This window comes from Leuciscus leuciscus, assembly GCF_965113295.1.
Source record: "Leuciscus leuciscus genome assembly, chromosome: 9".
NCBI lineage: Eukaryota > Metazoa > Chordata > Actinopteri > Cypriniformes > Leuciscidae > Leuciscus > Leuciscus leuciscus.
The window spans coordinates 42,553,733-42,572,353 of NC_138733.1; the positions used below are offsets into that span (position 1 = coordinate 42,553,733).

At 44.7% G+C, this 18,621-nt stretch overlaps 1 protein-coding gene across 1 annotated transcript; it reads left to right on the forward strand.

Moving 5' to 3' along the window:
• The first annotated feature begins 7,523 nt into the window (after positions 1-7,523).
• c15h3orf80 (chromosome 15 C3orf80 homolog) lies at positions 7,524-10,907 on the forward strand. Its single transcript, XM_082179035.1, has one exon. The coding sequence runs from the start codon at positions 7,920-7,922 to the stop codon at positions 8,397-8,399; it is 480 nt and encodes a 159-aa protein (XP_082035161.1). The 5' UTR covers positions 7,524-7,919; the 3' UTR covers positions 8,400-10,907.
• Positions 10,908-18,621: the final 7,714 nt, after the last annotated feature.

Genomic DNA, 18,621 nt, shown 5'->3' on the forward strand with positions numbered 1-18,621 from the left:
TCAAGCTTAGAGCATCCCTTGGTCGGGAGCTTGCTCTTAAAGGGGCTACCCCAATGGCGGGACATCTCCTTCATGCACGCCGGCACGGCGGGTAGGAGTTGTCTCGTTGTGGTTTGAGCAGGCGGTAGCCTTTTCCCGTCATAAAGGTCCCGCTCTGCTCCTTCTGAATCCTGGGCCGCTGGCCACGCTAGGCCCAGTTTTGCCGCGGCTCGCTTGCACACCTCGTGCAGGTTACCGTCCGCCTGAGAGCCAGTGTCAGTCGCGCTAGGGGGTCTAGACTGCTGGACAGGGAAGAGAGAGTTGTCTTCCTCCTCCTCGTCGTCCATGTCCAAGTCGAGGAGGTCAGAGTTAGCATCACCCTCCGCGTCCTCGTCCCCCGGCTCCCCCTCCTCGTGTGCGAGAAGGCCATCGAACAGAGGAGGCATATCCGAGGATTCGGCTTCCATCATATCAGCCCAGCTCGTCGGGGTAGCTCGCTGATGATCGGTAGCCTTAGGTTTCGCGATGGCTCCGGCCAGACATGGGTCCTGCTGGCTAGCCACCGCCACTCTCAGCCTTCTCTCCAAAATTTTTACCGGCAATGACGCACAGTGAACGCACGTTTTTGGGTCCGCAAGCGACGTTTGAGCGTGCTTAGCGCCCATGCACACGATGCACATGGGATGGGGGTCCCTGCCCGAGACGGTTGCTCCACATGACGATGGACACGGGCGGGGTGCAGGTTCCCTGCTTTTCGACTCATTCCCTTTGGCGGGGGTAATGACTGTCGACATAACGGCTGGAGAGAGAAGGAGTGATTCAAAGACTCGTCACAACACGTTAGTCCGATCGATGGATCACAGGGTAGTTAGCCCTTTTCGCGGCTCGCCTGACGCGTAAAGCCTACGGTGGCTTGACACCACTGAAAATTCTACCGTCGTGATAACACGCGATATTCCTAAAAGAATAGCTCGCCTTGACGCGGACACTATTCGGTGTGACACTCAACACAGTCCCAATCCAATCCACTGAAGTCGCGTTCGGTAGCGTAATCCAATGACGGCCCGCCTGTTGAACAGTTAAGCGAAATCAGCGACAGGGTCGGACGTGCTGAGAGAGCTTGTTGTAGTCCCTCACGGGAAGAAAGCGAGAATGACTTCGTAGGGGTCGACCTGAGTAATATAGGTGGGGGCGGAGCCTGATCTCAGGTCGACCTGTCTGTCAAAGACAGACGTGGTGGCATAGGAGCTTCCGTAGTTGGTCACGCCCAAAGCGATTCCCATAGTGAAACACCGAGCGAAGTTAGAAAAAGAACCAAGGTTTAAAAAGCTTGATTGGTGTACTCAAACCAGGACACACACTTCCCTCAATAACACATTTGACTAAATTGATAGAGAAAGTTCTAGGAGGCATTTCAAAAGGTAAAGGGTAACCAACAATACTGAGAGCAAATTACTGATCACTGGCCCTAAGCACGATGACTGTGCTTCTTGTTAAAAACTGTGCTGAGGTGCTATTTGTGGTCCTGGCAGGACACGTTTATAGCTGGCCATGGGAATATGTGCTTGTCTAGTCAACGAGGACTTCGCTGAGGATCTGTCTAGAGGGATTGTCTAATTGTCCTGGTCTTCGTTCATGGGTGCCAGTCCACCATCTGATCTGAAAATGGACTGGATCTGACTGAAAACACAGTAATATTAGCGTAGATGCCATACGATGTGACAAGTACATCAGGTGTTACGGAGAGTGAATCCGGTTCTGGTTGACCTAGTATATGCAGGCCGTTCACACAGAACATGTTTTTCCATTCCACTGCACTACTTTTCCTTTGTTTTTCAATGTCAACGCGCTAGACAGATGTCTTTAACCATTGCACTAGCGTAGCTATCGCGTCTTTAGCGCATGACATGGCGTTCTAAAAAACCTGTGGCGCTAACATTCAAGAAAAGGTCAATTGAATTATAGAAATGTGATAGTGTGTTACGTATGTGTATGCTAGGTTAAAGAGATGGGTCTTTAATCTAGATTACTAACAGAGTGTGTCTGCTTCCCGAACAATGCTAGGAGGAGCAGAGTTTAAGAAAACAATCGATTTTGATATTCTAGGCATTATTAACTGGCCAGAATTTTGAGACCACGACGAATGTAAAAGTCTGTAATGTAATAGTTGCTTGTCTAAGTACTGAGGAGCTAAACCATTCAGGGTTTTATAAGTAATCACTGAGAGTTTAAAATGAATGTAATGCTTAAGAGGCAGCCAGTCCAGAACTGGGCTAACTCTAGCTGCTGTATTTTACAATAATCTAGCCTTGAGGTCATGAACGCATGAAATAATTTGTCTTCATTTGAAATCTGAGTGCATATGTCGTAATTTAGACCCAGGCTCTCCAGGTTCAATAATTAAAACCTCAATTTTTTCTGAATGTAGCAGTTGGAAGTTACTAATCCAGTTTTTAGTATCATTTATGCATTCCTTTAGTTTTGCAAATTGGTACGTTTTGTTGGGCCTCGAGGAAATATAGAGCTATGTAGCAACTTAGCTCAAAAGGGAAATAGGTATAATTAATTATAACAGGTTAATGGTACACACAACACAGATTCTTTAGGAAACATGACATGATTAAGAGAACAACCACTGAAAAACTGGCGAGATCTGACCAAGAACAACTGAAAATAGCGGCTAGTTAACCACAACCGACTGAGAACATCAGAGAGTCAAAGACAAAACTTAGAGATGCATCTAAATACCTGATAGACGATATCTTGCATTGAGGAGCACGGAGATTCTTGATGAGTTCATTTAGGAGTCAGCTGGAAGCTTCTGTCGAGTGCTTCCGGAGATTGGCTGGTCCACAGGGAATTGATGAAGTTAGCTGAAGGTAAAACTTCCGGAAGGTCGGACTTCAAGAGATTAGTCTCGGTCTCTAAGGATGAGCACTTAGAGTTATTTAATATTGCTACAGCTCCTTAAGGATGTCATTAGGGGTCGGGGCCAGGGGTTGAGTGGGATATAAACACGGAAATGTATGGAGCTGTGGAGCAAAGAAAATAAGGCATATTTTCTGTTGATAATTTGGTACATCATAGATCATTTCTTGAAACAATCTACATTGTGTCAGAAGTGGTTAAATATGGCACAAGATTCACTAATTATTGACAAGCATTTAGCTGACAACTGGAGCAAATTCAAAAACACAATGGCGCAAATATTAAAATGCTGGTCTATCAGATATATCGAAGAATGTGCAGGCGTATACGCCGCTGAACTTAGCTTGCTCCGATGGAGTGGATACATCCGAGGCTTTTACATCCGCAGGGTGTAAGATCCCGGTGTATTGTTGCAAAAGTTCGCTGAACTCTGCTTGCCCACAAAGAATATAATAATGGACAGACACGTCTTCAACACATTCCTGGTGAGTCCATTCAATTGTGTTTCCACACTCAAAATACTTGTAAAAACCGTGACTTTGGAACTTTAAGTGATGAGCTGATATGCGTCCGCGTCGTTTGCAGGATTGATAGTGACAGATGATGATGAAGTATGTGCTATACAAGATCAGCACTGCATCAGTCGCAACAGATCCCATTCCCTCTGATAAATTCAGCTGTTTTGCTTTTAAAATGCAATGCAACATCTGTGGAACATCTGCTCCATCACACAAGCACCCCAAGCTCAAAGTCGTGAGTACCATGCCCCGCAAACGGCAGTGCAATTCAGAAACTCAAAACTCAACCGAGTGCATGAACTGGACACAACTCTAGATCCACCTGATGACACTTTCTATTCTGAAACAGTGGATGACGTCACTCAGAAAGGTGAAATATTCACAACATTGCATGTGAAACATGGGTCTGGCCAAATAAAACTAAAGGTGGACACGGGTGCCAAATGCAACCTTATATCTGCCCAACACTGAACACTGCTGTAAAAGTAAAGCATATGGTGGACAAACTATCAATACTGAAGGCACCACAATGTTTGACTGTGAACAAGGCCAAGTTAAATTCCATGTTGTGGATTGTAATGTGAGACTTACAGTATAGCAGTGGGTCTTATACAGCTAGGACCAGATACAGTACAAAATCAAGAAACAGAAGTATGGGAATTCAGTGATCTGTTTGACACAACAGTGCTTGGTTTCAGCATGGGGTTGTAGCAAAAACACACGAAGACGAAGATGAAGGTCAATAGTGCTTTAATAAGCTTCACAGGGGATTCCAGGAACAGGTAAACGAAGAAAACACAACCTACACAGTGCGTAACGTAAACGAGTTTTTTTTTTTTTTGTATTATGTCTATTTGTATTATATTGGTTATGTTGCGTGTGTTAAACAAGTGCAGTGCTGTGGAAAAGAATTTCCCCCTGGGGACAATAAAGTTCAAGTTAAAGTGAGCGCCGCGTATTTAAAACGGCAGGAGCGTAGCGAGGCGCTGAGCGTCTATTTCACGCTGAAGCGCTGAGCGCTCTGTGTTTTTTACCCGGACGCCGAGAGTTGAAGAATGTTCAACTTTGGGTAAAACCATAGACAGTAAAAGAAATGGACACAGCGACCCCATAGACTTCAACGGAGACCAGTGAAGTCAGTTAGAAGCTCTCACTTCCTGATGTCTGAGCGTACTGCGCAGACTCAAACTGAGCTTGACGACGTAGATGTGACGTGAGCAACCCGTCTGTCCTCTAGTAGCTGTGCCAAGAGAAATCTAAATCATTCCCTTCCGAATCTTGCAGAGACGGAGAGTGTGAGTAGGAGCTGTCCATGAGCTAGAAGCAGGAGAAACTTTATGACTCTCTATGGGCTTCTACCTTGACTTTATGCCTCCACGTCCCCCCGATTGCCTGTGAGCTTCTCCTCCTGTCCATACGGTAATCTCTCTACTGTGCGACAGAGAATCGCGTGGTTATGACGCAATCGTTAACCTATTTTTACAAAAGCTGCTTCTACGGGGCCATAACGTAAGACACAAGGTGATGGAGCCTTTTATACATTGTCGTGTTTCTTTAGAAATAAATAATGGACAAATGGAGTCTTTAAACGCCTCAGATGTAAAGTTATTCGCTGTCACAGTGACGCCAAAATGAATGGGAGTCAATGGATGCTAACAGCAGGTGATGGCTTGTTAGCCAATGGATGCCCCCATAGAAGGTACGCTCTCCGGGTGCTGGATTACCCCCTTGGGTAAAACACAGCGCTCATCACTGTCTTTTTACCCAGCTGTCCAATCACAGTGGAGGAGGGGCGGGGCTAATACAACCCCGACCAACCGTCACATTCTGCTTGTACAACGTCAACAGATGACAGCAACCATCGTGTCTCTAATGATTGGGGTGTGTGAGAGACGAGTTAGTTGGAATTAATGATTCTCCAATGTTGCACCGTATGGCCGTTAATCAGCGGGTTACGTCATCGTACGGGAAACGCACCCGTTTGTGGTTCTGGTTGTGAGTGTCCTCAATTAAGATTTGTGTGCTGTAATAAAGATAACTGTTGTGCTGTGTTTGTCTATGGCTTTGGCTTTGACTTCTGTAATTCCGGGAAATAGAAAGAGTGGACTTGAACTATAGAGCAGCATCTGTGCTTTCAGTGCCGCTTAAAAATATACTCACTCACAGCCCTATTAATAAATCATTTGAATTGTATTCACTGTAATCAATAATAATAATAATAATAAGACAATGATCTGACCTCATTCATTAAAAATGGATACAGACAAACTGCCGAAAGGAAATCAATGTAATGTATCAAGTAAATGGCTATATGCTATATTTAAAATGCTATATATATGAATTCAATCACATTTTTATGGGTGGTACAAAATAATGCTCACATTTTGTGTTTTCTACGACATAACCCACTGGTTAATACGAGCAGTCGCATCTGAAGAAACAGCAGATAATGACCTATAACAGATTAAAAAGATGAAAATAAGGTGTTGAGATTTCAGAAGGAGAATTACCAGGATAAAAGCACAATACACTGTAAAAAACATGATTTACGAATAACTTTCTGTATTATAATATTTTGTTTTTGTTCTTGGTTGTGATTTCTGCTGTCTGGACAGGTTTACTCTCGAATTTCCAGCAAGTCCACAGAAAAATGTATGGGATAATGGGAAAATGAAATAATGCTGACAACACGTAACTAGAGAACTGTAAAAATGGTGAAGTCTTAAGATAAAATACGGCATTAAGATCACTGATAATTTTGTCTTGGAACTTAATTACTTCTGATTACTGTCTTAATTACTACTTACAGAGTTCACTGTATTACATAGAATTATTCAATAATTATTCACTTTTATGTCAAAACAGAACAGCAATCTTCACTATAATATTGTGTTTTATACAGAAATAAACAATGAAAGGGGTTGACTGATGGACATCACACTATACACACATACAGTAATGAAAGCAGTAGTCAAGAATGTGAAAATTCACTTTAACTATAGTATGAAGATGTTTTCTAGACACAGTGACACTCTCGTTGAAGAATGGAGATGTGAAATGTGTTCATTAGTACACACCAAGAGCAGTGTGAAGAAGTGGCCTCTGAAACACGGACAGTGTCTGTCAGCAAATGTTTATTTCAGTGTTTTACTAATGACACTGTGTATCAGGTTTCAGTAAATGAGAGCGATTGGAGTGGGAAACATGATCCCTCATGAATCTGGCTGGCCAACTTGACTCTGTTCCAGTATATTTTACGGCATAATGCCCCTGTAATCACATTTGACCAATTGGACATTAGCTCTGTTTATGAGAAGTGAATATCGACTGGAGCCTTACAAGCTAACTTTGGTAAATGTGTATTGCACAGTCATTCTGCCTTTTCTAAGCCCATAACACAATTTAGTCTCCATTTGCACATAAAGCCAATATCGTGAAGTATACTTTTCCTTAAGACCTCACAAATGTACATACATAATACAGATAGTAGACCTAAAAATGCATTAGCCTATTAAACACTTTGTAATGTCACATTTCATCAAACATTATATTTTCATTGTGATATTTTTGAGGTTCATGAAAAAAAAAAAAAAATCTATATTACAGTGTCTGGTTAAGCTTTAAGGTGTTACAGTGTAATTACACAAGGGCAACATCGGTTAGAGTTTGCTTTAGGGTTAGTCGCTTGTAATTATGTGTACTTTACTGTTATAATATAGTCAGTGCATGTAACGTGTAATAAAGTGATACCCAGTGTCCATGCTATACATATCTTAATATAATAACTTGCAATGGCAAAGACAACTAGATTGTGTGCTAGGTGTTTGTTTAGTGCACTTGTTAACCTTTAGATGTGATGTGAGGAATCATTCATGTGCACAAATGATTATGGGACGAATTTTAATGCTTAAAAGAAATTTCCTGAGGAATGATTAACAAATAAAACGGACACTGACCTGCAGTTAGAGGAAGCTCCTAAAAACAATTGCATGCGGTTCATTTATATTAGTTAGTGCACACTAATCTCGTTACAGTGTAACATGAACTGTGTAACGTCAAATGAAACATGTTTGATTCTTTGCCGGCAACAAAGCCTGACACGCGAGAGCATCGGGGGGGGGGGGGGGTGTTTAGTTTGAGTTTGAGTTGGATCTGGCTATAATGGGTCCATTGAAACCCACAGAGAAACAGTGTCATGCATTTTTAATCAGACGGCTTCTGAGGTCGCTTTCTCCATTCTGAGGATGTGAATTATGAGCAACTGTGGGACCGAACCGTCAGAAAGACAATGACATTACCTCACGACAGGAAGACAGTGAGTTTAACACATCGATCTGTGATTTTCACTTCCAATAATTGATGTAAGACAGAGCACCAGAACTGGGGGCTCGTACGGGATTGTGTGCTGTGTGAAAAAACCAGGACAGAAGCAGATATCTTGGATTATATTCTCTGTTGGGCTGCACTGGACCACACTGGTTGGCTGAGAGAAGCATGAGGACGAGGACGTGGCTGAGCTTTGCGTGTGGGCTGATGAGTTTGTCCTGTGAGGCTGTGAGGAGTTGTGCGGAGATCCAGTGTGATGAAGACCAGCGATGCTGCACTCAGAACAACAGCATCTCGACGGTCCACTGCTGCAAACTCCCTCTGCACGCTTTCCTCGACAACCTGGACTGGATCGTGCGGAGGCTGTCGGGACTGCTGATCCTGCTGCTGCTCTTCGTGGTGGGGTACTTCATCCAGCGTGTGGCGTGTCCACGTCCTCGCCGCCAGACACACGAGGAGCCATCCCTTCTGCACGGACACGCGTCCCAGGACTCCCTCACCCCGGTGCTGCTGCTTCCCACATACGACGAGGTCAAATATCTGCCCACGTACGAGGAGATCATGATGGAGGGGAACACAGACAGTCTGAACTCGGAGGACAGACGCACCACCTTGCACACATCTAGAAGAGCCAGAAACTCTCTGTAACTCACATTGATTCTGGAACAGCTAATGCATTTATAATAATGTGTCCTGCTTGTCATTAGCAGCTTTTCAAGACGTTTTTACATTAAGGTTTGTCTCTTACAATGAGTTTATTGTAATAACAATCTCTATCGCATCCACACAAATGTGCAAAAACGTGTTAGTAGCTGATCTGAGCACATGTGCTTGAGTGAAATCTGCGGATTACAATTTTCATAAAATTGCGGTGCTTGAAATGCCACATATTTTAGATGTATCCCCACTTCATCTCCATTTAACTGTTTCAATTCAACAAACATTAATACTTTCTCATTATACTTTCTCTAAACACACTGCTGCTGTTATATCTGTGCACGTTATATCAGACACAATATAGAGAAGCACAGTTTGTGAGACCATTGTTGTCAGATTTTAAATGTAATCCTGAAAGATCAAATATAATGCACATTGTGTAAGGTTTACTCTGTGCTTCTCCCCGTTTACCAGCCGCTCACTTTCATGTCTTTCGGGAGAAATGGGTGAATCTACGACGTGCTGTAAATCCGCAACTATTGATTATAAACTAATTTAAAACAAAATACTTTTTACTTGCATATATTTGAGAATCTGAATATCAGATATTTTACAATCTAGTTACAGTAACAAGTTTATGAATATTTTGAGTGAGAGATATTTATCAACTACGTCAAATTTTGTGAGGCATCTGAAAACCCACAGACAGAAGTTGAAATCGAAATAGATCAGTGTTTAACTAATGTTAGCCAGCTAGCGGAGATACTGTGGACCGCGCACAGCAGTTTTGATGCAAATTATTTTGTATGCCTCATTGCTTAAGCCAGCTAATACACTTGTCACTTAAGGTGTGGTTATGAGTACATCTCCTTATGTTATGAGTTCAGGACACCAGTCAAGGTCTTTTACCATCGTAGTATGAGAACAATACTGTTCAATCATTTACGACTAATGTAAAGTGGAGGGAGTTTGCAAAGATTGGTGAGATTGCTAACTTGTAGAGCCTCTTCTGCATTATCAAGACACAAGTGTAATAAAATAAACTTTATTAACAAAAGATAATCAAGAATAACTAACACAACTACTAAGTGAACACCATGAATTATAAAAGGAATAAAGTGCATAAGACGCATAAAACACAAGTGATTAAGTTAAGTGTGGCTATGGAAGAGTTACGTTATCTTATGGAAAGATAAACTGTTGTTTCTCTGAAACTAATGGGGTGAAGAACCTTATGCATCAAACAAATAAATGAAAGATTATTTGTTATTAACTAGCATCAGTTATATTACCTCTAATTAGTAGTTAAATTAACCAATTAAAGGAATAATTTGTATTAATTAATAATTCTGTCATCTTTTACTCGCCCTCAAGTTGTTTCAAATCTGTATGAGTTTCTTTCTTCTGTTGAACACAAAAGAAGATATGTTGAAGAATGTCGGTAACCAAACAGGCACAAGATGAGACCGCCACAATAATTAAGAGCATTGATTAAGAACACATTTATACATAGTTAACCAAAAACCATCAACATGTATTTTCATAATGAATGACAGTTACAGTGTGTTACATGTCAGTTTGTGTTTGGACATCCTGTGTTCATTGGCCACTTCTTAGTTGCCATGGACACCTTAATCAGTCATTGTCTGGTTAGTCTGGTCAGCTGTGTCTTGTTTCTTTGATCAGGTCCCTGTGTATTTAAGCCCTGTGTTTCGTCCTGTTCAGTTGTCGGTCGTCGTTGATGTTGGCCTGGTTGTTTTATGTGCCGTATGAGAGATTTCCTAGTATCTCGAGTATTTCTGTGAGTTTGAGTTTGATTAATAAAGACTGCTGAGTATTAGGGATGGGCAAATGAAGCCTCATGAAGCACTGAGGCTTTCCCCTGATTGTTCCGGGAAAAGATTCAAAGCTTCGGGAGTGTCGAGAACAGCGTCATCTGTTGCTTAGTAAAAAATAAAGCAGCCACAAACCCTGTGAAAGAAGCTTCGTCCGAAGGAGCAGCCACCACAAAGTCCCTCGATAGTTTCATGTTATATGCACTAATAAAAGCTTAAAAGTGCATCTTTGTGTGTGTGTTGAATTTTTTCTGTGATAAAATCATTTACCCATTAAATTGTGGCATTTAATGCCAGTATGAATATCAATATGATGTAATAGAGGAATAATGTACAATATTCTTCCTATTAATTATAAAACTGGATATTTAAAAATGTAATTGAATAAGTCTGAATGAAAACTCACTCGTAAAGTAAGATCTTGATCAGGACAAGCTTTTTCTCGAGGCTCACACCGCTGCGTTCCCCGACCTGGTGTGCCTTACCTCCTTCCCCGAACGATCATTGAGTGTTTTTTTCCACACAAGCCTCAATGCGGAGACGAAGGCACGCCTGCCCGGTGGAGGACCTCGAGAGAACTTTGAGGCGTTTGTGGAGTGGGTGTTGGCTACCTGTCCCAGTTCACCATCGGCCTTTCCAACAACAGTGAACTCGAGACCATTCCAGAATCTCATCCCAAGATGGCCGCCACCACACCTGAGCCCTCTGACAAGATGGCCACCGCCACGCCTGAGCTCTCTGACAAGATGGCCACCGCCACGCCTGAGACCTCTGCCAAGATGGCCACCGCCACGCCTGAGACCTCTGCCAAGACGGCCACCGCCACGCCTGAGACCTCTGCCAAGACGGCCACCGCCACGCCTGAGACCTCTGCCAAGACGGCCACCGCCACGCCTGAGCCCTCTGCCAAGACGGCCACCGCCACGCCTGAGACCTCTGCCAAGACGGCCACCGCCACGCCTGAGCCCTCTGACAAGATGGCCACCGCCACGCCTGAGACCTCTGCCAAGATGGCCACCGCCACGCCTGAGACCTCTGCCAAGATGGCCACCGCCACGCCTGAGACCTCTGTCAAGATGGCCACCGCCACGCCTGAGACCTCTGCCAAGATGGCCACCGCCACGCCTGAGCTCTCTGACAAGATGGCCACCGCCACGCCTGAGACCTCTGCCAAGATGGCCACCGCCATGCCTGAGACCTCTGCCAAGATGGCCACCGCCACGCCTGAGCTCTCTTACAAGATGGCCACCGCCACGCCTGAGACCTCTGCCAAGATGGCCACCACCGCACCTGAGACCTCTGCCAAGATGGCCACCGCCACGCCTGAGCCCTCTGACAAGATGGCCACCGCCACGCCTGAGACCTCTGCCAAGATGGCCACCGCCACGCCTGAGACCTCTGCCAAGATGGCCACCACCACGCCTGAGCTCTCTGACAAGATGGCCACCGCCACGCATGAGACCTCTGCAAAGATGGCCACCGCCACGCCTGAGCTCTCTTACAAGATGGCCACCGCCACGCCTGAGCTCTCTTACAAGATGGCCACCGCCACGCCTGAGACCTCTGCCAAGATGGCCACCGCCACGCCTGAGCCCTCTGCCAAGACGGCCACCGCCACGCCTGAGACCTCTGCCAAGATGGCCACCGCCACGCCTGAGACCTCTGCCAAGACGGCCACCGCCACGCCTGAGACCTCTGCCAAGACGGCCACCGCCACGCCTGAGCCCTCTGCCAAGACGGCCACCGCCACGCCTGAGACCTCTGCCAAGACGGCCACCGCCACGCCTGAGCCCTCTGACAAGATGGCCACCGCCACGCCTGAGACCTCTGCCAAGATGGCCACCGCCACGCCTGAGACCTCTGCCAAGATGGCCACCGCCACGCCTGAGACCTCTGCCAAGATGGCCACCGCCACGCCTGAGACCTCTGCCAAGATGGCCACCGCCACGCCTGAGCTCTCTGACAAGATGGCCACCGCCACGCCTGAGACCTCTGCCAAGATGGCCACCGCCATGCCTGAGACCTCTGCCAAGATGGCCACCGCCACGCCTGAGCTCTCTTACAAGATGGCCACCGCCACGCCTGAGACCTCTGCCAAGATGGCCACCACCGCACCTGAGACCTCTGCCAAGATGGCCACCGCCACGCCTGAGCCCTCTGACAAGATGGCCACCGCCACGCCTGAGACCTCTGCCAAGATGGCCACCGCCACGCCTGAGACCTCTGCCAAGATGGCCACCACCACGCCTGAGCTCTCTGACAAGATGGCCACCGCCACGCATGAGACCTCTGCAAAGATGGCCACCGCCACGCCTGAGCTCTCTTACAAGATGGCCACCGCCACGCCTGAGACCTCTGCCAAGATGGCCACCGCCACGCCTGAGCTCTCTGACAAGATGGCAACCGCCACACCTGAGACCTCTGCCAAGATGGCCACCGCCACGCCTGAGCCCTCTGACAAGATGGCCACCGCCACGCCTGAGCTCTCTGACAAGATGGCCACCACCACGCCTGAGACCTCTGCCAAGATGGCCACCGCCACGCCTGAGACCTCTGCCAAGATGGCCACCGCCACGCCTGAGCTCTCTGACAAGATGGCCACCGCCACGCCTGAGCCCTCTGACAAGATGGCCACCACCGCACCTGAAACTCCATCCGGCATCCCCATCCTCGTCCAGAGTCCAGAGACGACTCCAGTCCCCGAATAATCAATTGAAACTTAACAAACGGGCAGCTCTAGTAGTAATGAAAAGATCTATCTGAACTCTGTCATGGAAACTAGCATGTATAAACCGTAATTAAACAATTTAATAATCAATAAAAAAATGTATGTATACCTGTCTGATATTAGGCTGTAGCCACATTGTATCAGCGGTTTGGAAAATGGATGGCCGAATGATTCAGTTGCGGGGCCATCTTCTGGTCAGGCGCGGAAATTCATTAGACGTGCAACTCTCACAGTGCATAATGGGTATTTTCAGTTGAGCACACATCAGTTGTACACTTGTTATTGCGATCAGGTGCGTATTATCACATAGGCAAACTTAGACCGCAGCCTTGGGGCCCACGTGATCCTGGGCCTCTATTCAACGGTTTTTGCTAATATTTATTCTGATTAATTTAGAACTTTATTTTTTACAGTACTAATAATCACTAGTGCTGCTGGAGAGGTTTTAAAATAACAGGCAATTGACAAGCGCATGGCATGTGTGATGCCGGATTAATTTTACGTCGCTGGTCATCCCTCCCTATGTCAATTTCAGTTGTAACCTCATTAATTTACCTACAAACAATCTAGAAAGGTCAGAAAAATCGGGAAAGAAATTTGGGAGTGGCGAACAAAAGCCGAAAGTACAAAGGCTTAAAGAGGAGCGGGAAAGAGATCTTCTGCAAAAGATCCCAAAGTTATCAGGATATTTCAAATCTTCCTTGGCTATTGGATTACCCAGTCAGCGGTCTGGATTTGGAGACAAGGTAGTGCCACTAATGACTGCAGCTAATTTGAGTACAAACACTGCATCTTGTGGTACTACCATAACAGACAATGCAGAGCCATTATAACCTATTTCGCCAGCTTCCCCATCAACTAGCCATTGCCATATCAGGCATGTAGAACAGAGCAGTTTCGAGGTGTGCACGTCGGGTGATGCTGTGAGTGCGCTTGCAGAGGAGCAAGGGGCTAGCACGGGAATTTCAATACATTCAAGCGGTAATAGCAAGCCAACATCAGAGTATGTTGAACCAAGAATGCCAGCATCTGTTAACACCTCCACAACCACAATCCAAAATGTCCAAAATGACGCCACCAGTGTTTCCCATGTAAAAAGATGACAGAAGTGAGACAGCAGCCATCGATCCTGTATTAGCAAGTTCAATGTACAGCTCCCATCCAGCAGACTGGGGTGAAATAAATGAACAAATGCAGGCATATTGGATTAAAATGGGCCCAGAATCGTGCTAAAACTCAAATGTAGGTTTTGCAGGATCAGAAAGACAATACAAACACCAAAAGAGGTACTTTCCAAAAACTCACCAATAACGAGTTTGTCTCATGGGAATGGGTATGTTAAAATATTCTCCCTCAAGGGGGACCGTGTTTTGTTTTGCTGGCAGGTTATTTGGACAAAGCAATAACCACTCCGCACTGACAGAAGGCTTTAATGACTGGGAAAATGCAGATGTAGGCTTGTGTGAACATGAGGGTTCAGGTGGCTATAAGAAGGCAATGATTGATTTTGTTCACCGCTGTAATGCAGACAGATTCAGCAAATACACAACAATTTCACAGTGAATTTGATCCATATCGAAAGATATGGCAATGCTGGTCGAGGTAAGCCTTCATATCTTTCCTCAAATACTTGTTTGGAATTCATTGAACTTATGGGTAAGCAAGTGCTTTCTGAAATAATCCGTCGGATCATAGAAGCGAAGTATTTCTCTTTGAGCATCGATTCCACTCCAGATGTTTCGCTCACCGACCAGCTCACATTCATTATGCGCTATGTGACACCTAGTGGTTGCATCGAGGAACGTTTTCTCATGTTATTACCTATCCAGAGTCACACAGTAGAGTTTGCCGGACAGTACTAGCTGTTTTAGACGACATGGGAATTCATATTAAAGACTGTAGAGGCCAATGCTACGACAACACGGCCAACATGTCAGACACTTACAAAGGGTTACAAGCACGCATTAAAGAGATAAACCCACTAACTGAAGCGATACCATGTGCTGTGCACACTCTAAATTTTGTGTGTTAATAGTGCAAATCACTGCTTTGCTTTTTTCTTTTGTTCAGATGCTTTTTACATTTGCATAAAAATCACCTTCCAGTTGGCAGATAATAAAAGCAGGGCTAAAACCAAATTAAAATCAGAGGATAGAGTTTGAAAAGTCTGTCTGACATAAGATGGTCATCTCATGCGCAAGCAATCAAAGCTTTGAAACTGAACTAAGCCAAAATTCAGGAGTCACTTGTGAACATGGCAAATGATGCTCAGAGGAATATCCCTACTCATGATCAAGCAAGAGCGCTTAATGGAAAAAAAGAAAAGCTAAAGAATGTGTTTTTGTGGAATAACATACTCCAACGATTCCAGGAAGCAAGCACTGCTCTTCAGGCAGCTGATTTGAATTTATGTAATGCTGTTGATTTGGTTGGTTCATTGAGGGGTTATGTGGCAAGCTTACGTTATTCATTTGACGCCGTTGAGAATGAGGCTAAAAATATGTCTCCAACAGTGTTGCAACAGTAGAAAATGGACACACGGAGACAACGAAAACAAAAACAAAAAAAAAACATGACAGAACACGAGACAGCTGGACAGTCCTCTCAGAAGTAATTCAGAACAGCTGTGTTCGTCACCGTAATTGACCGACTTGTTGCCAAAATAGAGTTGGCAAATAGAGTCATATCGGACTCTTCAAGAGACAATTTGGATTATTGAATAAAATTCAATCTATTTCCCAGCAAGGTCTTTGCGCATCCACAGCTAAGCTCCAAGAGAAATATGAGTTTGATCTGGAGAAAGATTTCGTCAATGAAGAATGCCAGTTTTGTGTTCTTCTGTGTATATCAGCCAGTAGGTGGCGGTAGTGGTTTGTGTTATGTGTATGTTGAGAACAAAAGAGTTGGAGAGTCTGAAGCGTTCCACCTGCTGCTGCTGTGCTGAACTGTTATGCTATTTGGTAGTGATGGCAAAATGAGGCTTCCTGGACCACCGAGACCTCGCAGCCCATTGCTTCAGCCAAAGGTTCATTACTCGAAGCTTCCTTCAGCATTGCTCACTAGTGACTCCTAGCTACTGTGCAAAGAAATAGTAGACAAATTAATTCATTCTGAACCAGTGTTCCCCCCCCCCCCCCCTTCCGAATTTTGCCAATTTTGACTTCCGAATGTTGCCAATTACCATGATGATATCATTATAAGGGGATGTACTCACGACTGAACATGACCAGGGAGCTCAAACCGGCTCAAAGCCGGTTACAGGATGCTGCACTGAAGTTGTATCAAATCGAAGTGTCAGTTCAACAAAACCAGTCGGCACTTCCTGGGCCATACGGTGAAGGCGCAAGGAATTTAACCATATGAGGATCCCCTTTCTGCTATTCTTCATGCACCGACTCCAAAAGATGCACCACAACTCCACTCTTTCATCGGGCTACTATCGTGGTGCAATAAATTAATTCCTAACTTTGCCACTGTAGTTGAACCTCTGCGCTTGCATCAGACAGGGCTCAGATTTCGTCTGGTCGGAAGAGGCTCAGCAATGCTTTGAAGCTGTAAAAAAGTTGCTCATTCATAGCCCTGCACTTTCATTGTTCGACCCAGATTTGCCTGCGGTGGTATCTACAGGTGCCTCTGATTACGGTCTGGACGCTGTTCTTGCTCAAGTTCAGGAGGATAAGACTGAGCGTATTGCCGCATTTGCAACCCGGACATTGTCACCTGCTGTACACAAGTACTCGACCATTGAAAAGGAAGCCCTTGCATGTGTCTGGGCCGTTGAAAAGTGATAAACCGACTTGTGGGGTCGTAAATTTCTCCTGCGGACGGACCACTCGGCGTTAACTGTGCTCCTCTCATCCAAGGTGTTGATCAAGCTGGACAGCGCGGTTACTGTGCTTTAACTATAATGTGATTTATGTGCCTCCACGTCATGCTCTGAACTGAGAGCATTACGCTCACACTTGGTTGAGGAGAGATTCCCTGACATGATTGTAAAGCGCTTTGGGTGTACAGTAGCACATATGAAAGCGCTATATAAATGCCTCATTCTATTATATTCTAGCTTAGCTCGTGGTTAGCCTTCCTCTTCACCATCTGTGGATAATATTCTACGTCCATGATTTCAAGTACGTGACGAAATGAGTGTACAGCAGGATTATGAATATGCAGTGGTGGGGGAATCCAAGGACAGGTTTGAGAAGCACTGATTTATATAATTTATCTACAATTTTATACATTTGATTGCCCTATTTAACTCTTGACTTTAGATTATACTCATGCATTAGGATTTCAATGTTGCTCAGGTTCTCGTGCCAGCCGTGTGGATTTTACAAAAAAATAGTAAAGGGCAATACTAAACAGCCCTGAATGTCAGCAGAGCCCGTGTCAACTAGACACTACCCTGTGAAGGCCTCATCGACACGACAGCCATCGGCACTGATCCTCAGTAGAGACACAAGAACCAGACAAGTTCTCTGCACAGAAGCTATGACCAGCTTCATCTCCATACTGGTGTGATGAATCTCTCTTTAAGCAGAAAGAGCTGGATGAATATTTGAATGCTACTGATCCCGATGTGAACTCTGACTTGTGATGCTGCCTGAATCATAATCACACAGTGTTCGTTCGGTGGCCAGAGGAGAACTGAGCGACTGAGCCTCGTTTCTCCCAAGGGTTTTCTCCATTCTGTCACCTGATGGAGTTCTTGCCACTTTCGCAGAATAGGCACACGCCTTTGTCTTAGTTTACCAAACATCTTTTTATGATTAACTCTGTCAGAAGCCTTAGAGGCGTCAATAAAGCCAATTACAACAGATGAATTGTGTCTTTTATACAGCTCTACTATTTCTTTCAGTGCATATATATACACAAATCAGTTCTATGCTGTGCCTTAAAGGCAAATTATCTATTGAGATTCTTTCCATAACTTTTGATAACACATTAGCTAGTGCAATTGGTCTGTAATTATCCAAACTTGATACCTGGCACTAAAGCTTCAAACAAAACAGACTCTGGCAACAAGCCCATGTTTTATCAAGCCAGTAAAGAACCTTTAAATGTTTAGCAGGAGTTTGATCAAAGCCACCAACACTCCTGTCTGTGAGCTGAATTATTGCTCGTTAAACTTCATTAGATTGGTCCAGTCTAGTTTTACCAAGCCGGCCCTCTTAAACTCATAATTCATCTCAGGCTGACTTTCCATATCAACAGTCCTACTAATGGTCCATGATCAGATGTAGATGCCCCATAGAGGACTGTCACTGACTGTAGAGTACAGTACTAATGCAGTGGTCGACTTATGGTCAGGCTTATAAGTGTAACTATCATTACGTGAGAGCAATTGACTGGATAATATGAAGTTGTTATCAACATTAAAATGCAAGAAAACATTGAAGATTTATCTGTAAGATCCTTATTCATATCCCCTATTCATCACTTCTTCTTTTCCTTTAAATGGCTGTTGGGAAACCCACTAGATGGCGCCACCTACTGCACGACACCTGCGTGACAGCAGACGTAAAATAAAGGATAGCTGATACGGATCAGATAAAGAATTACAGCTCAGGACCTCCCTACTTTTTCTACTTTCACTGATTCAATATGCATGGAATAATTTTCTGGTTTATATTTAGATTTTCACAATTTGAGC

Excerpts from the sequence above, each read along its gene's own strand:
- c15h3orf80 (XM_082179035.1), top strand. The coding sequence starts at position 7,920 with ATGAGGACGAGGACGTGGCTGAGCTTTGCGTGTGGGCTGATGAGTTTG.